The sequence below is a fragment of the Diaporthe citri genome (assembly GCF_014595645.1).
Source record: "Diaporthe citri strain NFHF-8-4 chromosome Unknown scaffold_7, whole genome shotgun sequence".
In the NCBI taxonomy this organism is placed as follows: Eukaryota; Fungi; Ascomycota; class Sordariomycetes; order Diaporthales; family Diaporthaceae; genus Diaporthe; species Diaporthe citri.
The window spans coordinates 1,249,239-1,276,144 of NW_025064852.1; the positions used below are offsets into that span (position 1 = coordinate 1,249,239).

The 26,906-nt window shown below is 53.3% G+C and overlaps 8 protein-coding genes across 8 annotated transcripts; 5 read left to right on the forward strand and 3 right to left on the reverse strand.

Moving 5' to 3' along the window:
• Positions 1–4,652: 4,652 nt before the first annotated feature.
• On the forward strand, positions 4,653–7,054 carry INS49_013578 (uncharacterized protein; the record flags this gene model as incomplete). Its single annotated transcript, XM_043174275.1, has 4 exons — positions 4,653–4,666; positions 4,814–5,702; positions 5,758–6,349; positions 6,408–7,054. 4 exons carry the CDS (start codon positions 4,653–4,655, stop codon positions 7,052–7,054), a joined length of 2,142 nt encoding a protein of 713 aa, XP_043021220.1.
• A 1,405-nt stretch (positions 7,055–8,459) lies between these two features.
• INS49_013579 (uncharacterized protein) lies at positions 8,460–8,909 on the forward strand (the record flags this gene model as incomplete). Its single annotated transcript, XM_043174276.1, has 1 exon — positions 8,460–8,909. The coding sequence occupies one exon, from the start codon at positions 8,460–8,462 to the stop codon at positions 8,907–8,909; it is 450 nt and encodes a 149-aa protein (XP_043021221.1).
• A 3,809-nt stretch (positions 8,910–12,718) lies between these two features.
• Positions 12,719–13,300, forward strand: INS49_013580 (uncharacterized protein; the record flags this gene model as incomplete). The annotated part of the gene is made up of 1 exon (XM_043174277.1): positions 12,719–13,300. The coding sequence occupies one exon, from the start codon at positions 12,719–12,721 to the stop codon at positions 13,298–13,300; it is 582 nt and encodes a 193-aa protein (XP_043021222.1).
• A 778-nt stretch (positions 13,301–14,078) lies between these two features.
• On the forward strand, positions 14,079–15,053 carry INS49_013581 (uncharacterized protein; the record flags this gene model as incomplete). Its single annotated transcript, XM_043174278.1, has 1 exon — positions 14,079–15,053. The coding sequence occupies one exon, from the start codon at positions 14,079–14,081 to the stop codon at positions 15,051–15,053; it is 975 nt and encodes a 324-aa protein (XP_043021223.1).
• Positions 15,054–15,916: 863 nt separating this feature from the next.
• Positions 15,917–16,836, reverse strand: INS49_013582 (uncharacterized protein; the record flags this gene model as incomplete). Its single annotated transcript, XM_043174279.1, has 2 exons — positions 15,917–16,294; positions 16,399–16,836. 2 exons carry the CDS (start codon positions 16,834–16,836, stop codon positions 15,917–15,919), a joined length of 816 nt encoding a protein of 271 aa, XP_043021224.1.
• A 664-nt stretch (positions 16,837–17,500) lies between these two features.
• INS49_013583 (uncharacterized protein) lies at positions 17,501–20,389 on the reverse strand (the record flags this gene model as incomplete). Its single annotated transcript, XM_043174280.1, has 6 exons — positions 17,501–17,702; positions 17,791–17,933; positions 18,008–18,514; positions 18,566–19,481; positions 19,540–20,096; positions 20,171–20,389. 6 exons carry the CDS (start codon positions 20,387–20,389, stop codon positions 17,501–17,503), a joined length of 2,544 nt encoding a protein of 847 aa, XP_043021225.1.
• Positions 20,390–20,974: 585 nt separating this feature from the next.
• Positions 20,975–24,083, forward strand: INS49_013584 (uncharacterized protein; the record flags this gene model as incomplete). Its single annotated transcript, XM_043174281.1, has 2 exons — positions 20,975–21,176; positions 21,526–24,083. The coding sequence occupies 2 exons, from the start codon at positions 20,975–20,977 to the stop codon at positions 24,081–24,083; spliced, it is 2,760 nt and encodes a 919-aa protein (XP_043021226.1).
• Positions 24,084–24,142: 59 nt separating this feature from the next.
• Positions 24,143–25,510, reverse strand: INS49_013585 (uncharacterized protein; the record flags this gene model as incomplete). Its single annotated transcript, XM_043174282.1, has 1 exon — positions 24,143–25,510. One exon carries the CDS (start codon positions 25,508–25,510, stop codon positions 24,143–24,145), a length of 1,368 nt encoding a protein of 455 aa, XP_043021227.1.
• Positions 25,511–26,906: the final 1,396 nt, after the last annotated feature.

Here is a 26,906-nt window from a genome sequence, read left to right on the forward strand (position 1 = left end):
CCGTTGATGATCTGTGATGAAAGGTGAGATCAACATAAGAATGCAGCCAAAGGCAACGGAGATGCGCACCATGATAGCGAAAAACCACCCAATGCAGCAGAAGCTGAGAAAGTATACCCCATTGCGAACTAGTGGCGTGGGAAATACTCGCCAGTAGAATATCAAGAGGCTCAACTTTATGGCAGGGGAGCTGAAACCGTAGATGTACTGACTGAAATACATCAACTGTGAGAATTGACTTTGTTAAGTTATTTTCACCCTAGCCGCGAACAATAATCTTTTGCAGACGGACCTTTAGATTGTAAGTGATAGCGGTAGGGTTTTCCATGAGCACAGTCATTTGGTCCGTGCCTGTACCAGCATATAAGACGTGTAGGAAGCAAACAATTAGTTGTCCATAATAGACTATCAAGCTTGCCAGCGCTAAGTAGTCATCGAGACCCAATGTAACTCTCATAAGGCGTCGGGCCCAAAGACGAAGAACCATGGCGGTCGTTGCTAGGGTGGCGGTGACAACAGAGAGAGCTATCAAGGCCGCCCCATCTCTTGACGGCTTAATAATTGACATTCCCATGATGTCGGTACCCTGGGTGAATTGGAATTTAGGACTCGGGTAGTCACAAGATGGTCGGAAGTTCAAGATGTGAAAGGATACAATCGATTGTTCTTTGAAACTGTCGAGGAGGTCCATGATATTGGAAACAAATAATTAAATCATCCAGATGTCGGTGCCTAGCTTGTACAGTAGTTGGCAAAAGATTCGGATTCCAGCCTATAGGGCAACGATGAAGGAATGTTCTTTCGTTCTTCACTGCCCCAATACCAGCCACTCGGGAACTAGCAAAACGGACCGCAAGTCACACGTGTACGGTTAGAACGGACTGCGGGCTATACAGTTAGTCACTGGCAGTTTGGGGTCTGGAAATCCATTTCTGGATTGGGTGCATGCGAGAGATGCTCCCGCTTGACCAGTCTTGTCATCCGACAGTGCAGATAAGCCAGGCGGCCCCCATCACTGTCGTGTGGGTTACCTGCAACATAGCCCTACACATGCACGCCCAGCTTCCGTATAGAAAAGATGAAAATAGAAGCCGGTCGCTGGCTGTTCGCCTTTAGGGGTTTAGACACTGATAGAATGGACACCTCAAGGCAGCATGCGACTAGTTTTTGGAATAATTGAACGGCTCTGCCGATCTGCAGTTTGTCGATTTGACACCTCCTCAACATGTCAGGAGCTACATATGTTGCAAGAGATCAGGATCATCGAAGTTGGTCAACAAGGAGTGTCCCTACTTACTTAGCTGAGGAAAAATCGAGGATCTGTTCGCTCTGCAATATTCTGGGTGAATCACCCATGCCCTTGCTTTGCTAGAAGCCGGCTTAGACGGCAAAGACGCCTCCAGCCATGTCAGCACAGCAAGCACTGCAGCGAACAAGGTTCCCCTCAAGGCCACACAAACCTCCTTCATGCGGGTGTTGGTAAATTTCGGCCCTCCGATAAGCAGCAGACATACAGTTTCCTAACCTAGATTAGAAGGTTGTCCCAAATCCTTCGACATTAAAAGCCCCGTTGGAGAAAAGAATCCTTGCCCTGGGAAACTGGCCTCTTAGAATTCCAAATTGCCCGAAGAGCGTTAAACACAATGCAACAGAAAGTGGCATTGAACACGGAGAGAAAACACTGTCTAGAAGGGTTTTACTTGCAAGTGCCCAAGGCGCTTCCTTTCGATGCCGCTTCTGGCACGATCCTCCAAAGCATCTAGTGGACACATGAGTCGATTAAATTATCGCCATGGCTCAAGAGGTTCTCCATCCTAAAGCAACAGGATCACTATGGCGTCGAGTGGGCCAGTTTCTCAGATTGAGTTTGACCTTGATCAGCCTCCCATATGTCGTTGCCAAGGCCTTTTTCTCTTGTCCTCATCCAGAATGGACCTTCAAGCAAACCCTGTGTGTCCGCAGTACCCGAGACTTTATGGACATATTCGTTTTGGCAGGTCTCACTGAGGCCCTCTCAGTATATCCCGGAAAGAAAGGAGAAAGATTTCAAGTCATCGACCCGACAACATTCCCGAAACCATTCTACCAAGGTCACGCAGTCTCTTTGGCCGTCACCCCAGACAAGGTCGAAGGGACTTGGTATCCTAGAAAACCAAACAACCGAAAAGGATTGATTATCCTTTGGAACCATGGTGGAGCCTTCATAATGGGAAATTCTGGGGAGCTCTTCTGTGGACTCGTGGCGAAAGCATTGCTTCTTCACACCGGAGCTGTGGCGGTTTTCTGTCCCGAATATCGTCTTTCCGGATGTGGCAAAAACCCTTTCCCCGCTGCCCTCCAAGATATGATAACTGCATACTCTTATCTTACGGAGACACTGCAAATACCGGCTACATCCATCGCGGTTGGAGGCGATAGTGCTGGCGGTTTACCATCGCCTTTCTGCGCTATCTCGAAGAGCACAGTACTGGGATCAAGCCGCATGTCTCTGCAGTGCTTTGTTCTCCGTGGGTGAATCCTCTGGAATCACTCAGTCCCACTTGCTCCTATCGGGAACAGAAGGCATGGGCGACTGATTATCTCACGATGTCGTTTCTACAATTTGGTGCCAGTAGTACGTATGCTCCAGCTGGTACAGCTGGCGATGCACCAGCCCAATACGTATCGCCTCTCGGTCATCCTTTTCGCTCGAGCGTCCCTTTATTCGCCTCCTTCGGCGAGTGTGAGATCTTGGGACCCAGCATTATAGCTTGGGCTGAGGAAATGCGACTCGTACAGGCGAATAAGGTCCAGCTCTATTGTGAGGAAAACGCGCCACACGATACCGTGAGTACAGCTTTCTCCTCATCGAAGGTTTCTTTCTCAGATTTCATAAAAATTCATGAGCCAGCTGCAGAAGACGTCTAGTTCGGCGAGATATTCAAGACGTGTTCAAAGACACCTATTTAGAGGCACCTGAAAAAAGGTCTTAATCCAGTCAAAGAGAAAAAATACTAATAGTGAATGGCTGTAGATCTCCTCTGGTCATATGATGGGTTGGGAAGAAAGCGCATACGGAGTTGCCTTGGAAATCGGAAACTTTATCCGTACTTATAGCCAGGGCGTACCGGCATAATCTGAGATGTAAAATCGAGGCGTGTATTCCACTCGCGCTGCAAAGGTTCAATGGGGTAGTTAGTGTCTGCCGTTTATGTACATGTGCAACTGGATAGAATCCTGGATAGGACCGTTCGAATCCCAACCCCCAACTGAAACCTCTCAGGCGTCCCCAAGTCTTTCGAGTACTCTGAACTGCTGAGGTGACACACATGTGCGAATGTTGCAGAACATTCTAAAGTTTCTGATGAGAGTGAACGAGATTCAGGATAGCCTCTCGTGGCAAGCAAGTGCATGTGTTAGGTGCTGTTAGTAGTGATTAGACATACTGGAAACCTGATGCCAGGATATTTAAAGAAGTCGAATTGAAAGCTGTGGTCTCCGTTTTCAGCCTTCAAGTGGCTCTCAGCGGAAGCTGTTCTCCAACATCACCCCGATCATGGATGTAACCCTGGTTCAAGCCAATGCAACTGTAATGAAGCTTTAAGATTTGGCCTGTATGTAAGCAGCCCTAAGAAACAGGATTGGTCTGGGTCCCATGCAAATCAAGGCAGAAGATTGGACCACAACCACAACCTGTCGTGTGTACAGCTAGAGACGCGCTTCCAACGGATGAAAACGTCAAGAAGATAAGGCCGAACTACGCATTAAAAAAGTCGCGGAAGTTATGTGATGAATCAAATGGTTTTGAGACGGTCATTTCATGCTGGATCACTTTCTCTATTGTGCAGCCCAGGTCCCCCACGCAACAGACAACTCTCTCCCAGGATCAGCTTCCTTCACCCTTTCAGGCTGCAAAGCTTGACGATCAATCCTGTACTACACGAGGTATCACACCGCCATGCCGAACTTCCGTCATAGCTGCCAACAGGGATGGCACTTCCTCTGCTTTCCCCCCTTTCGCTTTGAACTCTTTCAAGTGATTCACTACCGATTCTCGTACGTCCCCAACTGGGTCACATGGTGCAGGTTGGTCACGAAAGACACCCGGGAGGCAGGGTGGGTTGCAACCCACGTTACATTGCTCAGATGGTAGTCCCAACACCTGCGTGGGGCATATACATTTAACCTACCGGCCCTGTTTGACTCCATCTTTCTGGATGTCTCTGCCTCTTTGCTTTTTTAACTGTCACTTTTCAAATTCACTATAGCAGCCAGGGTGGCAGACGTAGCCTTATGTATTTACTGGGGAAATCATTTGCCCATTTATAGATATGCAGGCAACCACGTTGTGACCCACCACCCCCTGTCGCGGCTGAAAAGGTGAGCCAGTCACATTCACATAGGCTGCGCCGTCGTGGGGCTATTTATGTCAATCCTGATGGTGTAGACTTTTCTCTCATCAGATGTTTTCAATTGCGTAAGCCTCAGCATGCAGCAGTCTAAACTCTGCTGCATTTCCACTGCCATTCCAGCCATTACTTTCAAGTTGCTCGACAAGCAGCAATCATGTCGCTCACACTCGCGTTTAGAATCATAATGCGAGCCTTCTTTTCATCCACAGTCGCTGCTGTGGACTTGACAGGCTACGTGCTACCTAGCGTTTGTACCCCGTCATGAAACACAACATGTGAGCTCTTTCGATCGTGGGCTAACGAGTGCAATAGACGGGCCAGGCAAACGGGGGCAACACATTTCCAGGAGTGAGCTGGCCGTTGGGGGTAGTGAAGCTGGGGCCAGACCTGTACGACGGATCTGACGCTTACTCCGGCTATAGGCCGGACGGAAACTTCACAGGATTCTCCATGCTGCACGAGAGCGGCACAGGCGGCGCACCCAAGTACGGAGTGGTTTCGCAGATGCCTGTCCTGGGCAAGATCACCAACCCGCTGGCCGATCATAATGACACAAGAAGCGCCCCCGACGTAAGCGAAGTTGGGTTCTACAAGTCGTTTTTGGGTAGTGGGATCACAGTTGAGTTGGCGGGCACCGAGAGGGCGGGGTTCTACCAGTACACATTCCCGGATACCGACCAGACGAGAAATGTCATTGTCGACGTGAGCCATGTGCTGTCCAGCTACCGTGGCATGGGCCTCCAGCAGTCCTATCTGGGAGGCAACATTGAAGTGGTTGATGGTGACACCGACAAGGGCTACTACAAGGGCTACGGTTCATATGACAACGGCTGGAACCGAGCGCCAAAGTGGACAGTCTACTTCTGCGGGCACTTCGACCCTGCACCATCGACGTACCAAACCTTTCTGGGGTCCGGCAACACCAACAGCTCGGTTGTTGAGTATCCTGCCGGTGGCAGCGTAACCTCGACGTCGCGTCTTGGCGTCGTGTACACATTCGATGGTGCCACCAATGTCACTTCGAGGGTCGGCGTGTCTTTCATTTCCACGGAGCAAGCCTGCTCAAACGTCGACTCACAGATTCCGGCCGGGACAACTCGGGAGGAGCTGACGGCACAGACCAAGGATGCGTGGAACAGCCAAGTCCTGTCCAAGGTCACCACCACGGACAACAGGAGCCTGACTGACATGCAGCTGCTCTACTCATCACTGTATCACATGAGTATAATCCCGACCAACAAGACGGGAGAGAATCCTCTGTGGGCGTCCTCAGAGCCATACTACGATGACATCTTCACATTGTGGGACTTGGTACGTCATATGTCGAGGTGAGGTTTTCTTCAAGATGGAGAGCTGACCTTTGCAGTTTCGATGTAGCACCGCTTTGTTCCACCTGATTCAACCCAAGGCATACGAGGAGTACATCCGCTCACTCATCGACATCTGGAGAAATGAGGGCTTTATGCCGGATGCGCGCTCGTCCTTCTGGAACGGCGCAACTCAGGGCGGTTCAAACGCAGATAATGTCCTTGCAGACGCGTACGTCAAGGGCGTGCGCGGCGGCGTCAACTGGGCGGATGGATACTCCGCCATGCTCACCAACGCAGAGGTCACGCCGCCCAACAACGACGATCCCCGCGACACTACCGGGTCAACCAAGGAGGGCCGAGGGGCGCTTCCGGACTGGCTCGAGCACGGCTTCATCACACCGTCCTTTGGTCGCTCCGTCAGTCGCGCGGTTGAGTACTCAGTGAACGACTTTGCTGTCTATACTGTTGGGGATGGACTGGGCGAGGCGAATGCGTCGACATATCTGAACCGGAGCCGTAATTGGAGGAACCACTGGAACCCCGACGCCGAGTCGCTGGGTTTCTCTGGATTTGTTGTTCCGCGGAACGTCAGCGGCTTCATCGAGCAGGATCCTCTCAGCTGCGGAGGCTGCTACTGGGGTGATGATTGTCAGTAGATCAGGAAGCTGTTTGGAGAAGGGGGTGTTTTTCGCTAACAATTTCACAGACTATGAAGCCCTACCATGGGAATACTCCTGGAACGCCCACCACGACATCGACACAATCATCTCTTACTGCGGCGGAGAGGCAAACTTCGTAAAGCGTCTCGAGATGATGTTCGCCCCGGGAGCCTACTCCTCAGGCTCATTTGGTCAGATGATCTTTAACCCCGGCAACGAGCCCTCGTTCACCACGCCGTACCTTTTCAACTTTGCCAACCGCCAGGACCTCACCGTCTACTACACGCGCAAGTTCGCCAAAGCTTACTATTCCCCGACCCCAACTGGTCTGCCAGGCAACTCGGACGCCGGCGCGATGGAGACCTGGGTGTTGTGGGTGATGCTGGGGTTGTATCCGATGACTGGCCAGACCACATTCTTGGTTGGAAGCCCCTGGTTCTCCGACCTGACAATCAATCTTGGCGAGGGCAAGAAATTGGACATAACAACGGATGGTGGAAACGAGACGTCTTACTATGTCCAGAGCTTGAAGGTGAACGGGAAGACGTGGGACAAGTCGTGGGTGACTTGGTCGGATATCTTTGACAATGGTGGAACAATGGACTTTGTTCTGGGGCCTGACCCATCCAACTGGACGACTGGTCCACCTCCACCGAGCCCTGGGACGGAGGCCGACGCTCAACGCAAGGGGTGAGGTCGGGTCAGGTGTGTTGTGGTGAGCTTCGAACATCTCTATAAAAGCCCCAATAAACAGGGGATTTGGAACTGGAAACTGCCCAGCGGATGACTGGGAATAAACCCAGCGCACAGGACATATGTACCGTGAGATCCGGCAGAATTTCCAAGGCGTTGTGCTAAAGACGTGAGCCGTAAACCTGGTTGCTGCCGATGGGACCCCAAGACCAGTTCGAGGCCAGCTGTGATAAGGCAGGGATTGTCTTGTGTAAGGCTGGGCTGGATTTCAAAAGCTGTCCAATAAGACAAGAGCATACTTGATAATTCTCATTGCACAATAATTCACACAGTACTGTAAGAAGCGATGGTAGGTAGGCAGGCGGCCTAATGATTTTTCCCACAAGGCTTTTCTCTCCACGACAATACAATCAAGGAACGTGCTTTGGTACAAACTACCACGCACTGGAACGTTTTCCTTTGCGATCTTGCCTGGCCAGGGAAAAGCCTTGAATAGTCACTTCTCGGTACGAGCCGTCGGCTGGAAAGGTAGTCTAATTTCGGCTGAGTTCACTCGCTCTTTTTTTCGGCCCTCTTGTGGGATGAACCATGCATTTTGGAAAACACTTACACACGATATCACCTCGTCTTGACACGTGGCGCCGAGCAACTTTTACGCGCACTCTTCCACCAGTTCTCGGGTGCACAAGTGCTCAAGCTTTGCCAACGGTAAGTAGCCTGCCTTGTGCTAGCTCGAGTTCGAATTATGATGTATCGCTGCAAGTGTATAAGAGGCGGCTTGGCAACTACCTAGGTATGGATGTGCAGCTGCCCGGACTCTCGAACTTGCAGCAGCTACCTTCACCATCGGCATCCGAGTACTTTCAATCTAAACGCTTGTGTCCAAGGCCGCTTCCCTCGCGCTGCTTCTTCTAGGAGCCACTGTCAACTCTAGTCCCGCCACCGCCAGCCACGTCACTGAGAAGTCTCCGAGCGTCTGGGAAGAGAGAACACATCCGTCCGAGAATCTCGTCAGCCCAAGGGAAAACTTGATTGTACAGGTTGAGGGCTGAGAGTGGTACTTTGTTAGAGTCCTTATCTGCAACATCATATCGAGGTCTGTCATTGAAGAACTCGAGAGAAACAACTATGTCAGCACCAATGCTTACGCCACAGCCCTCAACACCATCACCGCCGTCGATTCCATCACCCACATTGCCGTCACAACGGCATCAATCAGCGGTGTCACCGGTGTCTAGACAGCACAGCTCGGGCCGGACCCCGGCTATGTCAAGACCAAGAGGTCTGCTGCCCTGGTATCAAATACTACTCATCTGTCCGATTGGGATATTAGCCTGCACGACACGCACGCCGATCGAAATAGTTGGGACAATCGCTCTATCATTGGCAGTGAACTACTTGATTGGATGGTTGGAAACCAGAAAACTGAAGTCACCTTTATGATCTACGACGGTGGTGACGGCGTCGACGTGCCCATCCTAGCATACGCCGCCGACAACGATACCCTGCTCTTCCAAATCCAGTATCACCCCTCCGCGGCCGCGTCCAACCTCGCAGCCCGGACTTCAGGAACTCAGGCTAACCAGTCCCATGCCCCGTTCTTTGCTGCGAACGGGGCTGGTATCAAGCTGAGCATGCAAAGTGTCGTCGACCGGAAGAGGCCCTCGGCTTTCCAGGCCGACGCGACTGGTAGCTCCAAGGCCGTGGTGAATGACTGGTTTCATAAAAGGAAAGAAGTCACGTATGTCGGGTACGAGGAGGTCTTCATCACTGACAACGGATTGGGCGGCGCCGTCCTCTGCTATGTGAGTCGTCCGAAACTTGGCCTTCTGCCTCTCGACACCGACTTCCTATAGATACCAGAACCATAAGGTTTTGGCTTGAATAGCGAGACAAAGATGTGTTCCCAAGGAAGGATGTTACAGCATTAATCTTTACATGTTGTCACCGTGCCCAGAGTGTCACTACACAGTTGGATGAATAAATAATGAGATGTGTAATTGCGAACAATTCTTCTGTCAAGGTAGTACATAATTTATGATCAACCCGTGTCCCTGGATCGAAGTTGACAGACAATCTGGCGGTACTTGATCCTGGCCCCGTACGTGCTTCCACCCAAACCAATCACAAAGGTCCTGAAAGTCAAAAGCATCTTGTGACCATGTGTATCTCTGGAAATGAAAAGAATTAACGCCGCCTTGCTCTCGACGTCCACAGACTGACCAAACGTCCCCGATACCGCTTTCCCAAACTTTTTTCAGTCTTGTAAAGTAATGAGCGCCGTGTTTCGATTTCCCGCCTGACTCGGATCAAGTCGACTTGCGGAAAAGGCAGCCCGGAAGTTTATTTGTCCTGCCCATGGGTTAAAATGTCCATCTCGTCCATCTCAATCATCAGAAACGTTGCGGGAGGACTCACAATGCAGTTAGAACAGCTACAGTCCGAGCCACATGAGCAGCCCTTCCCAGAAGATGAGCAGCCACAGTCCATTTCGATGGTGCAATAGGAGCAAGCTTTCTCCGTGTTGATTTGTAGGTATAAATGAGGGTAGAAATGCCGACTTTCTGAATAAGACCAGATGGCTTGGGGAATGGGAAACGAACATGGCTTAAGCGAAGGGCTGGGTCCGGCCCCTATTTATTAACCTCGTCCTGACGTAAAGATTCCCTCAAGGTGTAGTGAGCATCCCGGATCGGGGAACGTCAGTTAGTTGCCTAAATCTTGATCGAAACAAACGATTGGCTGCGCGATATAGAGTTAGAGCTAGACCGCCGCGATGGTCAACGCGAGACGTCGACGTCTCCCGCAAGGCCCCGCGAAGTCTGTGCGGATAACGTAGACATCACACCTGCGAAGCGGGGTGTATGGAAAAGGTTCGTCATGTCGAGCTTGTTATTCCAGCGTTCACAGCACCTGAGCCAGGTTTCGTTTTATCTACCGGCTCTCGTTCAGAATCGTGTTCCTGGCCCTTCGTAATCTGAGGCGTGCGAGTGGCTGGTGGTTATCGCTCGGTCCAAACAAGATGTCCGGCGTCGGAAACTTCCACATAACCACGACTGATTTCACTGAATGTGCCGACGGATGTTAATCGCCATCGAGAAAGAGAGCAGATTCGGTTTGGATTTCGCCGAATCTGAATAGATTTCCCGAGAAGTCACGTGCAAGAAAATAGCAGCTCCGGATAGAATGTCTGCGCACCATTGCGGCCTGAAGCAATCAGCTCAAGAGTCGAATGGTCACTCAAGTCGTATGTACGATTTCATGTGCCAGCGCTCAGAGAGAATATGTCAAGACCGGCCAGATGAGATTCATCTAGAGTCCTTCCAAGAAGACGAATGGAACGCAATGAATGCACACGGCGGTAGTGCGGCCTCTGACGAAGAACCACGAACGAAGCCTGAAGACAAGTCTGGGTCGAATAAGAAAGGGAGTTTTGGAGCTATGGTATATATTGGAAGCAATTAAAACGTGTCCACGGCTTTTTCCGACGACATACAAAACAGTCTTTGATAATCATGCGCTTGCAGCAGCACGTCCATCGCTCGAAACGCCTCGCAAGACTTCGGAGCGGTACAGCACTTCTCATAGTCCCATTTAAGTCCGGGATGACACCGTCGACTTTATGGTCATAACTAGTCTGTCGCACAAGGGGAAATTGAGCTAGTTGGACTACCAACCCTTAGTGCTTATGCTTGGTCATGTTGCGGAGGCGACAAGATGGCAATACAGTACTCTTCAGCTCCGCCGTCCCTGGATGATTGCAGTTCACGGATCTCACCGACCGCTGGCCACCATTCAGCACACATCACATAGATTTGAATCCTTGGAGCGTCGAAAAGGCCTCGACAACATCGGATAGCGCTGAATCGAGGCAACCGGTGTCTCTTTTGCGAGCCCGTGCACGACGCCGAACATGCCGACGGGAAGCTGTCTCTGTGGTGAGATACAGATCGCCTACACGGGAAGTCCTGCATACACAGTATGTGACCAGGTCACCAAGCAGCGGCCAGTGTCGGTAGCTAGTCATTATATTTGGCTCGCATCTAATATCTCTCAGGCGATTTGCTACTGTCATGATGATCGCAAGATCAACAATTTCACGGTGTAGCAGGTCCCAAAGAAGAACTTTTCCATAACGCAAGGGGAGCCCAAGATATACACGAAGACCTCGGACCACGGCAACGTTCGTATTCATAACTTTGAATACAATCGGGATTGCATAAGTCGTTAACGCCTTTACAGGAAATCAACAATCACTTCTGCTCAACATGTGGCACAACTCTGTTCCGCACGGGTGGCGAGCCAGCAATGAAAGACAACGTGGGCCTGCGAGCAGGTGTGCTTGATGACCAGAGCATTCTGGACAAGCCACCCGCGATCGAGGTCTATGTTGAGAGGCGGCCGCGGGTAAGCAAGCCACTTCCTTGGCGTTGTCCGTTCCCGCCGGCATGGGCACGAATCCGGTTTCTGTGCCGGACCGCCCGCCGGATTCATCCCTTCCTTTCCATTGTCAACTGATCATGAGGCCTGCCAAATACTGCTGCTGACCTGCGAGCCTCCACTCTAGTGGCTCAAGCCGATTGAAGGCGCTATTCAACTGAACAGAAATTATGAACTGGTGTCCTACTGGAGTTTGTGGGGGGTCTTGGTCGGGAAAGCCAAGCTTGCTCTGTTGAAGATTTGGCCTTTTTAGTTGGCCCAGCATGGTAACCTCAAGCCTTTTCCAAATCTACAGTGTCTGTCGGAGCTTAGGAAACACCTACATTGTAGACATATTCTCTACATGAATGAACCTTGATATTGCTTCGATATATGCCAAATGAATGGAATTTTTTGATGACTCCCCTCAATTGTGCAAAAGATCGTTGGGCCCAACGCCGATGTCATCGTACTGGACTCAAGATGCTGCCAGTGCACTGTCATTCACCCGGCCGTTTTGATACTTCCACGTTGAAGTACGGCGCATAAATATTTCGTGAATAACCGATGGGGATAGAGTGATCTCAGTACATGGATGTAGTTCGCCACGGATTACCGCTTCCCTTTCTCACAGAGTCCAGGAGTGAATTTTTGAAATTTATAATCCTGTATGGGCTATTCAATTACACTCCAATTACACCGAGACATGAACTTCGCCAAAGCAGCATTACACGACTACCGAAATTTCGCATCAAGCATTAAAGGACCGGAATTTCTGTGCATGTTAAATTGACCGTTTGCAAGACTTTAATTCAAAGAATAGTTCGCATCTGATGCGGCCAATGTATATTTTTCCAAGCTCGATGATTGAGTACAGGTGAAATAAACAAAAATGATTCAAAGAATCAACCGGAAATGGAGTTTGAGCTTGTGGTAATTCCGTTCTCGTCACAATCTTCTTTTCTTTGACCGCAAAGCAGGCGTTCTGGTCTTGATGCGCCCCCACTGGAATTTTGTAACAAAGACCAGCATCAGTAGGAGCGGCCAATATACGCTTGGAATATTTCATTCAACCGTATAACTTACCTGTATAGCTCGGACTTTGGAAACAAAAGTGTCCCGTGCCGTTCTCTTTTGTCCCCTTCACCTTGGTAAATGCTCGACCACTGAGGCCTGCTTGACCCCTCGAAACTGATTTACACACGGCAAGCCTGCCCATATCTGTGTGCTGACGACAAATATCACGATGGGACCGAAACAGACACAGAACTGGGGGACAGGGGGGCTGGCGACACCACCAAACACCATACGGAGGAACCAGGGGACACCTGGCCTGCGGCCGACGAACACGCCCGGCGGCAGGCCTCCGGCCACGCCCGGCTCGATTACAACGCCTAGCAGAGCGCCGCGGGCCAACACAAATGCCGGGATCAGAAAGACAGCCACGGGAACGCGGCAGAGGTCACGGCGAAGGGCAGCAACACCGGCGCCGAGACGGCCCCGCGACCCCGAGCTCACCGCCGTCCTCCAAGCGCACAAGATCCCCGTGCATCTACCCGGCGACCTGGAGTACGAGCGCGCGGTCGCGAGCTCAAACCTGCTGTACCGCTTCTCGAGGCCGACGTACGTCATTCGGCCGAAGAACATCTCTCACGTAATGACGGTCGTGAACGAGGCGGTCGCTCGGGAAATGCCTATTACGATCAAGAACGGTGGCCATTCGTACATTGGCTCTTCGTTCCCCAACGACGGCATAATGCTGGATCTCAAACATATGAATGAGGTCACCTTGGACAAGTACGTGTTTGAATTGTCAAAGTGCCTCTGAGAACTGGGGATTTCCTTGAAGGCCTTCTTTGGATGGATCTAAACGGGCCTGCCTTCTTGTCCTCCCTTCTTTTCTTACAGCTTGATCGATCCAATAATATGATATGTTAACGATATGCAGGGGTGCACGGGAGATGACTATTCAGGGAGGTGCTCTCTGGGGCAACGTATATAGAGCCCTGGTCGATGAAGGGGATGGGATCATGGTCAATGGTGGCCGTTGCCCCAGCGTCGGTGTGAGTGGATTCATATTGGGCGGAGGCATTGGGCCATTTAGCAGGAGCTACGGGATGGGAGTCGACAACCTGATAGAGGTGACCATTGTTACCGCGGATGGAGAATTGTATGTTGTCAGAAGGGATGATGACCAAGACTCAGAGAATGGTGAGTACCTGGAAATGACTCCCCCATCCCCCAGAACATATAAAAGGATTGCTTTGTGAGGAACACAGGGGATAAGCTGCCTGTGTCCATGATGATCTCTGACCCGATGCACAAGTGGAGGTACACTTGCTGACAAGGTTTTAGGGCTGCTATTCTGGGCTTTATGCGGTGCTGGAGGTGGCAACTTCGGCGTGGTGGTTGAGATAAAGATTCAGACTCACAACTTGTCAAACGGAGGGAAAGAAATCGTCGCTGGGAGACACACGTGGTTTCCGACCATTGACCGGAGTCAGGGAAGTTTTTTGGGACTCATTCCGCGGCGGCCGCGACCTGAAGAGGGCACCGGCCTGCTTGCGACGATGAATCATTTTTATACAACCGATTGGCCAAACCAAATGACGATAGACACCTCGTGGTTCTCCGACCTTGAGATACAGAATGGAGATCTTGCGATCCGCTTCCTCGCCTACTTTGACGGCAACCAGGACGACTTCAACAAGCTGATCCACAAAGGCATCCTCAACGCCGACCTCTCAAAGCAGCTCACGCGCCGAGCGCTGCCCGAGCTGAGCTCTCGTTTCCTGCATGAGACGCTCTTCGCTCAGTGGGACGAGGAAACCAAAAGGTCAACCCCAGCCAACAGTACCTTCCGTGTCTTCCACCCATTTTGTTTCACAAACTCCCGCACTGAGACCGAAAAGATTACTGCCATCGTTAAGGAAGAGCTGGAGGCCTTCAAGCGGCTCTTCGCCGGGGAGCCCGCAGGCCTGTGCCAGGTTTCGTTCATCCACGCCGGAGGCGAGACGACGGGACGGAAGATGTGGGACACGGCATTCCGCTGGCGAGACACCGTCTTCCACACGTACGTCATGGTCCAGTGGAAGGACAAGTGGCTGGAGAGGGACATGCGGGGCTTCGCGCAGAAGTTCAAGAACAGGCTGAGGCAGTTCTCCATAGCGGGCAAGGCCGCCTTCATCAACTTCCCGGACTCGAGCATGCCGGACACGGACCACCTCAAGGCCTACTACGGCAACAACCGCCAGAAGCTGCAGCAGGTCAAGCGCATGTGGGACAAGAAGAACTTCTGGAAGTGGGACCAGGGCATCGACCTGGCCGAGAGCAGTAGCCTGGACGCCCTCGAGAAGGCGGACTCCAACACTAACATAAAGGAGGAGGAGCTGTCTGACGGGGAGGAAGACGGGCCGGACGAGCAGACAGACTTGGCAGCGACCATTCGTTGGGAGTCGCGGGATTCTACGGCATATGCCCCGTTGTTGACACAACAGTTCGAAGCCCTCGGGCTGGATTATTCTCATGCTGGATTTCCTTCGGTCGGCGACATCGAATCTATACCGCCGGATTTGTTCTAAGGTGGGAACTACTCCAAGTTGAAGCGGCTCAAACTTTAAATAGTGCAGAAACGGTCCAATCCACAGGAATGGTGTAAAGTGTAGACAGGGCCTAGCTTATAGAAAGGGTAATTGTAGGGTGTTTAAGCATATTCTTTCTTTCGTTTACAAACCCATCTTGCCTACCTCTCTTCCTCCTGGGTGAAACTCTCCTTCTATGAAAGTCATTAAATGGTTCCGTTCCTTCCAATGAAACTATATCCTTAACGGCACTCTCCTGGGCAACGGAAGTCCATTGCTAAGGCACCCTACTCGCTTCCTTCCTCCGCAAGAAAGGGGAGCTTCGATGGCTTGTATTTCATACACTTCCCTCACCTTCAATTTGTTCCTTTGGCACCTGTCCCGAATTCAGCTGTTCCCAATGCGAGCTGCTCTGAGCTTCTAACTACCATAGAGCCGATCTAAACAGCGTATGGTTCTAATACCGTTGAGCAATGTTAGCAGCAGAATAATGAAAATATACAATTGAATACACTATGCATGGCAGATACTGCAGATCATATAGGCAGTCTGTTGGGATAGTTCTGGTTCAAAACTTAATGGTCACAGAACATTATGCAATGATGACAGTCTGGCGGATAAATGTAATCAGTGTCCTCAGATACTCTTCCGGCGTTCATTCGTTTTCTACAGCAGTAGGCCGGTAACACTCGAGGCTTTGAGCTGGGCACTGTCCTTATCCGAAAGGATGAATAGTGCTTCGATGCTTTAACAGATCCCTGTTAATCTATTTGGCTAGATGCAACAATGCTTGTGCTAGTGAAAAATTTCTATGAATTGTTGAAGTGCAACCGAAGCCAACACCGTGGATTTGGTGTCGTGAATCACGACTCCTCTGCAGCAGCCACCAGGATCTTGCCCAGCTCCTTCACCTTCTCAGGCACCAAGAACATGGCGCAGTGCCCACAGTCCATGTAGACCTCTCCCAGCTCCCCCGTGAAGGCCTGGACACCGCCCTCCCTGGCCTCCTCCTTCTGGGCGCGCTTCACCATGAACTCCACAAACGGCAGGGGTAGCGGCTTGTCTTTGGTGGCGTACACGGCAGTGGAGGGTATATATCTCCAGCCAGCGCGCTTGTGTGGTCCCAGGAACGTTGCGAGTGGGTGTGTGGAGGTCGCCTCCAATTGCTTTCGCTGCTCCTCTTCTGGCAGGCCTGCGTACATCCACTCCAGTGCGGTCTCGTTGCATTTGGTGTTTCCGGTCTTTGCGGCTGAATGTTAGCGACCAACTTCAGAGAGACGTCCCGGAAACCCCCCACGCTGCCCATTTTCAACCAAACAGCGATAAAACCGGCCTCTTGTCTTACCTCCATGTTAATGTCCATATACTCAGGTACGAACGTAGGAATCACCGACGCCGGCGACCCCATCTGCTGGCCCTCGATGGGGACAAACGCAGCAACATACACCAGCCTCTTGATCCTGCCCTTCCCCTGCGCCGGACCACAGCCGCCCCCGAGCAACTCCTCGGCGATCCTCCCCGCGGCCTCAGACCCGGGCCCTCCGCCGTACGAGTGCATGAGCAGGACCACGTCGTCACCGGCATCCAACACCTTCCTCACGGCCGCTTCGGCGGCGTCGATGTCGACGTCCATCGAGGTGGCTGGCGGGTCGGACCCCACCGACGGGGTTGTCACTGCCACGGATGGGTACCCGTGGTCCGACAGGCAAGCCCTGATCTGGGCGAAGTACCCTGTGCGGTGCCATGCGCCTGGCACGAGGACGAAGGTGGGCTTGGAGGACATCGTGTGGGCGTTCCTTGTGGAGGCGCTTCTTGCTGCTGCGAGGTGGGTTTGTTTCCAGGCGGGCAACAAATGCTGCGCTGCGCTGCGCTGTTACTGAGCTAAGCAGAACGCACAAAGATGCGAGGGAGATTTGTCAAAAATGAATGTCAGCACACAGTGGGTATTGGCAGAGGTAGGTGAAGGTCCCATGAGCTTTCACCGCCTAGGGCGGCTGTCTCACAGAGTGAGTGGGCGCCAAGGTAATTATCTGGGGCGGAATCGTCGCAAGTAATCATGTTGGTGCTATTGCAACGGTGCTAGTCATCGCCATGCGCCAATCACCGCTATTTTCGCGCCCCCTGGCTGGAGCTGTGGGATGCGTTAGTGTTTACTGGAATCCATATCTCTCATGCGGGTTCGTGGCAAAGCCTGGCTGTTGTTGGCTGGAAAGCGGCGGAGACTTTCTGACGCGAGAATTTGCTGCCCCCTGTCTTGTCGTCTTAGACGCGAGGCGCGAGCCTTATGCTGGTGCCGCGATGCCGGGCTTGTGTACCCACAGAAGTTGTATTCCTTTCACAGATTTGTACAGAATAGTCTATCTTTACCGTCACATCATGATCTATCGCCATTTTTGGAAAAGGGAAACCGCCAAGACCCACGGAGGCAACTCCCAACTCAGAGCACCTTATTCCTGGAGCTCCGCTTCAGCTGCTTCGCCCAGCTTTTCTTTCTCCTGGTCCCTCTTCTCGATGGTAGTCTGCTTCTTCCACATTGCATGGTATCGACCACCAAGGTCCAAGAGCTCATGGTGGCTGCCGCGCTCGACGATCTTGCCCTTGTGGAGCACCACGATCTGGTCGGACGTGGTGATGGTGGAGAGGCGGTGGCTACAGTACATCAGTGACAAATTCACATACAGTTGAAAAAAAGAGAACGCGTGGTTGCAGCTCATCATAGAGAGCGGTGTGTACTTACGCAATCGTAATTGTTGTTCGTCCGGCCGTGACACGTTCCAGAGCATCCTGGATCAGCCTCTCGGTGTGAGTGTCGAGAGAGGCGGTGGCCTCGTCTAGGAGCAAGATACGGGCGTCTTTCAGGATTGCTCGTGCGATGGCAATCTGGGAAAGCCGACGTGTCAGTCCACATACCTCATGAAATGGTACTCGCAAAAGAAGCAAAGTGTGAGACTTACCCTCTGGCGTTCACCACCAGACAATTTCAACCCGCGCTCTCCAACCTTTGTCTCGTACTGATCTGGGAAGGCAAGGATGCGGTCGTGGATATTTGCCGCCTTGCAGGCCTCGTAGACGTCCGCCTGGGAGGCGTTGGGATTGGCGTACAGCAGGTTGTACATGATGGTGGCATTGAACAACACCGTGTCCTGTGGCACGACCCCAATGTTCCTTCGGAGGCTGTCGATCTTCAGATCCCTGAGATCGTACCCGTCCACGGTGATCGAGCCGTCTTCAACATCATAGAAGCGGAAAAGCAGCTTCAGGGAGGTGGACTTGCCGCTGCCGGACTCTCCGACGATGGCCGTCTTCGTGCCCGGTGCGACAGTGAAGCTGACGCCGTCAAGGGCTGGCTCTTTGGTCTTGCCTTGATAGGAGAACTTGACATTGTTGAAAGATACTTCGCCTATTGCAGATGGAAGCTTGATTGCATCAGGCTTCTCTTCAACGCCAGAAGTCTCCTTGAACTGCGAACTGTTAGCATTGGCCGAGAACATGTCCATTACATGATGACTTACGAGATCGAGCATCCTCTCTGCCTCAATCAGGTTGTTCTGAAGCATCGTGTAGTACGTGCCAAAGAAATTCAGGGGCCCCTGGAGCTGTGTAAAGTAGAGGATCAGAGTAACGAATTCCGAGACCTTTTGTTCGCCGATAGAAATCTTGTATGCTGAAACAGCAACAAGCAAGGCCGTCCCAAGAGAAAATATCGAGCTTTGGGTGAGGTTCAGCGCCTGTAGGGACCAAAGTACCAGGCGTTCGGCTTTCTGGTAAATCATCACGTGGGTCCTAAATCGACTCGTCTCCTGAACGACAGCACAGTTGTGCTGCACTGTCTCGAAGGCCATGATGGCATCCGTCTTTACAGCGTCCATCTCTCTGCTCTTGGTCGCCATGTCTCTCCTTTGCCTCGAGCGATATTTGGCCATATAAATCGTGAGGAATATGTACGACCACATGATGAAGAACACGATGATGGTGTAGAAAGGATCGTACTTCACGAAGAAGAAGAGGCCAGCGACGAAGATGTCAAAGACCATGGGGAAGACCTGGAATAGGAAATTCTCGAGGAACGTGTTCATCGCAGCGCCGCGGGCGAGAGCGCTCGTCACCTCACCAGTCTTCTTGCTCAGGTGGAACTCCAGGGAGAGGCCAAGGACATGCTCGAAGGCAGCACAGGACAGCCGTCGGTAGAGAGATTGTGACACAGGTATCCAGAGAACAGAGCGGGCAGCACCAATGGCTCCCTGATTACCCTGAAGAGCCCTGTAGATGACGTAAAGGGCGATCTCCTTGTACGGAATCCGGCCATATCCAAGGGCATCGACCAGATAGCCAAGCTGAACGGGGACGAAGACGTTGATGACGCGCTGGCAGACAAGAAGTATTATGCAGATGACCACGATGGCCTGGTAAAGATGCGAGTCCTTCGGCCTGTCGAGCGTTAGTGACATGAAAGGGAATGATGTGTGAAACCAGAAACGTCACGTACCAAAGATAGGGGAAGAGGACGCGGAAGCCCGCGAAATAGTCCAGCCAGCCCGTCCCTTGAACGCCTGGAGGCTTCCCAGAGGCAGGTTTGATGGCGGGCGTATGCGGATGTGCGCTACCGTAGTCAGCCACCGGGCCCTGGCCATTTTGGCCATTTCCGAGGAGCGACTGTCGTTCTTCGGGGGCTGACTGCGACTCGGCCGGCCTTAGCTTGTACTGCCTGAGGGCCATGAGGCCGATCATGACCACAAGCACAACAAGCCTGGCCAGCCCGAGGCTGAGCAAGGCATCGACGACATCGCGGGAGAGCCCAATTGCAGGCTGCTGGGTCTTGAGGACGGCGGCGATGACGGCTTCCAGCAGCACGGCGGTGACCCAGGCGTGGCCGTTAGCAGCGACTGGTGACCATGGGCCCTCCGGGTCGGGCAGCAGGCCGGCTAGGAAGTACAGCAGCACGCCGACGTAGGATGCCAGGTATGCGCTGTCGGGGAAGGCAGCTTGAGGGCCGCCAGCGTGGCCGGCGACAGCATCGCGCAAGACCACCACGATACTGGCCAGCTGCGTGTGGGGGTGCGAGGTCAGCCTTGGTCCCCACAGCTGTGCAGGCATTTGAGGAGCCGAAGTGAACTCACCAGCAACAGAGACAGCACAAGTTGGAAGCACCAGATGAGGCGGGCGTAGAAGCGTCGGGTGGCTTCGGCCTGCTTCTCGTCGGCCGAGGCGTCGCGGCTCGGTTTGCCATGCCGCTCCCGGTAGTACTGGACGGACTGTGACCCCAACAAAGTCGCGAACAGCCCGCAAGGGTAGAGGTAGAAGGCCACCTCAAGCCCCTGCTCGACTCCTCCGGCCATGGTTGATGTCTGCGAAGGATGGGACCGGATTGGTTTATCGGTGTTTGACGTTGTGGTCAAACCTTGAGCAGAGCTGTGCGCTTCGCGGCGCTTGAAACTGAGCTGCCGTCGGCCGTCCAAACATCCGGCTCTCCCGCGATGAGGTGCTCGACCGGGGCCGCACGACCCAGCTGCAGCTACCCCCCTTCCGCTGCGCTTCCCCCACCTGCTGTTTTGCGACCAGCCCTAACCCTTTTCCCTCAAGCGAACATCTTCAATTCATCCTGGCACTGCCAAATCAGGATCTCCCCGCACCGTGGACACGCCATGAGTGCACATTAATCTCCGGCGATAGTTCACATCTCCTCCACTTACGATGTATCCTAAGAAGACCCGTCGGCAAATAACCGGCGTTGCGCTAATCACACGAGATCCTATGGTTGTGGCTGTAACGTTGCGCGCTCCCCGGTCGACTTCACGACGACCGGACCGTCAATAACAAAACCAGGCGTCGGGTAGACACGACTTGGAGCATGTAGGCAGACCGGCACACCACGATACTGTACTCGAAGTCACGCAGCAGCCGTGACGTGTCCAGTCGTTGCCATGGGCTCTTTACGCGCCGCCCAGTTCCTACTACTCGCTGCGTATTTTCCCCCAGCCTCCCTGGCCCGGGACCAGCAGCAGATCATCGCCTACCCATACCCGGCGACAGAATGGATCGAAGGCAGTGGCGCCCACGGCACGAGCCTGGGAAAGGAGGCTTTCATCAGCGCTCTCGTCTCGAATATGACCATTGAGGACCTCGGTGAGACGTGACGAACCCGAAGTCGACATATCGTCGCCGGAGTGAGGCTCTTTGGCTTACGGAATGCAGTCTTGCAGCTGCATTTGACGTTTGGCGGGGATATAGTCGGTGTCAACTCGGATAATGAGCTCTACGGTGCGTCTGCTACTCATGTTTGAGCTTCCAGGCACTCCAAACAGCTTTGCGGCTGACCGTGTAAGCCAGACTATACAATGAGATTCAGCCCCGACTCAGCAGTCGGTATTATCCACGACTGGTATGAAATCTCATACTTCCGTACTAATAACAGGGTGAGAGGTACACTGACCCTCTGAAAGGTATCCCCTGAACACGTCATACTACAACGGAGTTCAGCAGCTCAACCTCCAGAAGGCTCGCCTCAAGGTGCCCCTGATGCACTTTGGCGAATGCCTCCATGGAGTTGGCTCGTTCAAGCAGTCATTGTTTCCCCAAAGCCTGGGGCTCTCCGCAACCTGGGACACAGGCCTAGTTCACCGTGTAGGGCGCGCGATCGGCACCGAAGCAAGATCGATCGGCATCCACGCCTGCTTTTCTCCCGTGCTCGACCTCGGGCTGGATCCGCGATGGGGACGGATGCAAGAAGCGTGGGGCGAGGACAAAATCCTGACATCGCACATGGGCGTCGCATACTCGTCCGGGCTGTCAAAGAACAGCTCCTGGTCCGACCCCGACGCCGTGGTGCCCGTCATGAAACACTTCGCGGCGCATGGGTCCCCTCAGGCTGGTCACAACGCGGGTCCGTTCATGGGACATGGCAATCGCCAGGTCTTCCAGGACCTTCTGACCCCCTTCAAGGCCGCGGTCCAGCTTGGGGGTGTTCGAGGTGTGATGATGGCGTACAACGAGTTTGACGATATACCTGCTCATGTCAACCCCAAGCTGTACGACGCGCTCAACGAGATGGGATTCAATGGCTTTGTCATAGCCGATGACACAGGAATGAACGACATTTATACCCAGCACGCGGTTGCCGACTCACCAGCTGATGCCATCAGACAATGGTACAACGCAGGCGGGATGGTCCAGTTCTACGACTGGCCGCTGGAGCTTCTGCTGAACGCAACAAAAGATCTTGTCGCCAACGGCTCGCTGGAACTTTCAACCGTCCGGTCGCGAGTGCAGTCTGTGCTGGGAGTCAAGTGGGACCTCGGCCTCTTTGACGATCCTTTCGTCTCACCGGCCACTGACCCTGCTCAAATAGTGAACAGCAACAAGAACTCGACGCTGGAGGCTGCCCAGAAAAGCATCGTTCTGCTAGAAAATCGAAATTCGACACTACCATTAAAACCAAGCGAGCAGAGCATCAAAAATATTGCCCTCGTTGGTCCTTTCGCTGACATCCTGAATTATGGCGACTATTCTGGTCAATGGGGAGAGTATCCGGCCGACGGCGCCAAAACAGTTCGTCAGGCCATACTATCGTACAGCCAAGACCCGGATGCCCCTTTCAATCTGGTCTCTAGCTGGGGTTCAAACACTTGGGAGTATAACGCACAACATGTTATCCCGCCATACCTTCTTTCAGCCCCCAACGGCACAGTTGGTGGCTTGCAAGCGACATACTGTGCAGACACCAACTTCAGCGAGCCCTTGGTCACCAAGTTGGAGAATCCTGCGCTTGACTGGGGACTCTACCCTCCCCCGGGTCTGCCATCCAACAATTTCAGTGCCATCTGGGAGGGCACTCTGACATCACCAGTCGACGTTGATGTGGACGGATGGATCGGTGTTGCCGTCGGTGCGAACAGCACGTACAAGCTCTACGTTGATGGCGAGCTCACCACGTCAAGAGGCTTCCCACTGACCACTGAGGGTAACATACTGGGCAACATCCAACAATTCACTTACACCCAAGCAAACAGCACCCTGCCTCCCGAAGGCGCGGCTGCTTTCACATTCAGGAAAGGGGAAACACATGACATCCGAATCGAGTTCCAAGCCTTCAATCTCTACAAAAAGATCGAAAACTTCGTCTCCCTCAACTCGCAGCTCCTGCTTTTCTGGAACCTGGTCAGCAGCAATCCTGCCAACGATGCCATCTCGCAGGCCGTCTCAGTCGCCGACTCCGCAGACGTGATCATTCTCGCCGTGGGCGCGGCATGGAACAGCGACGGCGAAAGCGGCGACCGAGCCACCCTAGGACTCGCCCCGAGCCAGGACGCGCTGGCGAAGGCCATCTACGCCCTAGGCAAGCCAGTCGTTCTCGTCCTACAAGGTGGAAGACCATTTGCGATCCCAGACTACTACAACCAGAGCGCCGCGGTCTTGAGCGCCTGGTTCCCCGGCCAGAGCGGCGGGCAGGCCATCGCTGACGTGCTGTTTGGGGGAGTCAACCCGGGCGGGAGGCTGCCGGTGAGCGTGCCGAAGCATGTGGGCCAGGTGCCGATTAATTACAATTACAAGAGCCTCGGGCGGAAGATCAAATACCTCGACCTGGACTCCCAACCCGCTTATCCATTTGGGTATGGTCTGTCGTATACGGATTTCCAGATTTCGGGGTTCGAAGCGAGCAGTGGTCCAGCGGCTTCGAGGGCCGTGGGGGCATCGAGTCAAAACACGTTCACATCTGGAGACACCATCAGCTTCTCAGTCAGCGTCAGGAACAATGGCACCGTCGACGGTAGCTATGTTGCGCAGGTATACCTCCTCGGGCGAACCTCAAGCATTGTGCAGCCGGTTAAACAGCTCGTGGCATTCCAGAGGGTGTATCTTGGCGTAGGAGAGGGGACGACCGTGAACATGGACCTGGATGTTGATCGTTATCTGACCATCATCAACCGGTGGGATGAGTGGGAGCTGGAGAAAGGCGAGTACACTTTTGCTCTGCTTGAGCATGGTGGAGACGCAGCGGACACGGGCTTGAACGTCACGATGAGGAGCGTGTAAAAGACCATGTATGTGTCAAAAAGTCCAAAGTGAATACTACTCATTATAATACGAACTGTTCAAGATCTACTTCCCCCAGATGGAATTCTCTTAGGGTTGGCCAAGGTGATCAGCTCGTCCAGCCCGCGCCCAAAAGATGCCCACATGCTTTCCAGCATCAACCAGAGTATCTGTGGAACAATGCAGAGCACCTTAAGCAGCGTGCGTATCCAGGAATTGCTGAAGAACGTCTTGAAAGCCCTCCCAGCCATCACCACTGACTGAGACACGAAAGCCCACACCGCTCGGGGAAGCTTAACAAAGAGTGCCTCCATCGCAACCAACAAGTCATGCCCGACATCCTTCAGCTTGATACCTTTCAGACGTGTGATAATAGCAGCGAAGGAACTATGCAGAACCGAGACCAGTCTCCGGGCCGCAAAAACAACGGCGCGGCCCAGGTTCTTCGCGCCGTCCACAAGCCCCTTCCGCATGATCTCCCAAGCTCGGGACACCACTTCAGAGATCCACAAGACCACCCTCCACAAGAGGCGAGGAAGCCGCTTCAGACCCATCCAAATGGCCTTGGCCAGATCTATCAACCCCCGAGGGGTCCCCCTCACCACACGCACCACCCACGGCCCAACACAGTGCCTGCGCCTCCAAACCCACTTCCCAACCTCCCACGGGATATCAACCAGTAGCAGCCGCGGCAGGTCCCACCCGAAGAACCGCACCGCCTTCCTCGCGCTGACTGCTGCCCGCCGCAGCGCAACGACCTCCTTGCTGTGTTTCAGCCGCCTCCAGGCACCCCCACGCCGCGCGGGGAGGTACCGCACGACATCGCGGTGGCCCGCCTCAGCGGCGAGCCGCAGCGCCGTCTCCCCTCTTGGCCCGACGGCGGCGTCGTCCGCGCCGAACTCCCCGACCAGCATCCGCACGACGGCCAGCTGGCCCGTCGCGGCGGCGAGCATGAGCGGGGTGCGCTCGGCGCCGTGGTCCGGCCCCCCGGCCCTGCCGGCGAGGTCCGGGTCCGCGCCGAGGAGCAGCAGGGCGCGCGCCGTCGCGGCGCTGCGGGCGCGGACGGATGCCAGCAGTGCGGTCTCGCCGGTTGCTTTGGGGCAGTCCGGGGAGATTAGGCCTTGGGTTATGAGGTGGGCGGCTGCGGCTGTGTCCGCGGCGGAGATGCTTGCGAAGAGGGCGGTGACTATGTCGGCTTGGAGGCCGTGCGCGTCGCTCCCGGCGGACTGCCATGACTCTGTCGTGCTTGAGAGGCTGGGAAGGCGGTTTTTGAATAGCTCTGGGGTGCTGGGGTATTTTGTGACTGGGATGATTGGGTAGTCCGGGTGGGTCTTCTGGAATGATTCGAGGCGGGCGGCGAAGCCGTTCTCGTCGTTTTCGGTGTACCTTGGGGCTGGTGTCTCGTGCGTTTGGATGGCTTCAGACATGTTGCGCGCATAGAATTATGTGCATGCACTAAATCGTGGTGGAAAAAAGGTGCATTCAGCGAAGGAAGGAAAGAAGCGAAGAATCAGGCAGGCAGTCTCTTTCCAGAATTTTGAACACCATGCAAAATGGTGACTGTGGAGTATAAATGGCTGCATGAGCAGTCCGCGTTGGTGGTACTCAGTGGCTGCTGGTATACACGATGATATCTCTGACCCAAATTCATAGTCTTTGTTGGCTGGAGCCCGTCTATGAAGTGAGCCGCATCACTAGGCGAGAAGGCCTAAAGTTTCTACCTGTTCGTCGTACTAATGATAATAGCCCCATACGTTGCACAATGCAGCCTCTCGGAGATGATCCGGTTACTTCGCCAGGCCACTTAATGTGCCCCCGTTACTAGGCATCATCAGTAAAGTACGCGAAGGATGAAGGGCGGTCTAGAGGACTGGAATACACAGTGTGGCTGTGCAACTGCTCGACCCAATGGGCCGGGACACTAAGCGTACTTTGCTCCGCCGTGTTGGGGCATCAAAGGCTCGTTGAATGGGCCTTGAGTGTTCCAGAGTGGCGTCTAGAATTCTTCCCTGGCTTTGTATTCGGCCATGAGATCGTGGCTAAGTACCAGGCCACTTTCTAGCCCCTGTCTGGCCAGTAACCCAGCAGTTGGCGGCCGACAAACAGCCCCGATGTCGTATCCGGGTCGAACAGCCACGCATTAGATGCTGCTCATGTGACCGATATTTTTAAAATGCTGTGTATCATGTTGTGTTGGGTTAATGTCTTGACGCCAACGTTGGACTATGTGCACGCTAACATCCACTGTCCCACTTACCAGCCTCAAAGCTGCCTGCTGTCGAGGCGCAATGTAAAATAATGAGGCAGGAATATCAACGTCATCGAAGGTCTGCCACTCAGTTGGCCCACTGCCTCAAGTGCAGTTCTTTATCATCCCGATCGGCCATCTCAGGTAACACACACATGGCCTTCTGCCTTATTCACGGAGCCTCTGCTAAACTTCTCACAGCCTTCTTATCTAAGCTATACCACCTTCACCAGGTGTAAGCATTCTTTGACCACCCAGAAGCCGAACGAGTCTCTGTTTTCCCCTCATTTTGAGGCCGGCATTTCGTGACCTCATCCTAGCACGACAGTCTTAACGCCTCGCGGTAGCTCGTCGCTGCCAAATGAAACCCTTCCGAATGATATGTCCGGACAGGGTAATTCAGTGGCTGATCGGACGGACTCCACTCGTACCAGAAGCACTTTGGATATTATAATTCGGGTTTTGCACATGAGTTTTGAAAGCCTTGATGTAATACTAAGATGCATGCGTTCAATACTCGTAGCAAGAATGCAGCGTGGACTGCCTGCTTGTCTTGATCTATGTATAACCTGTCA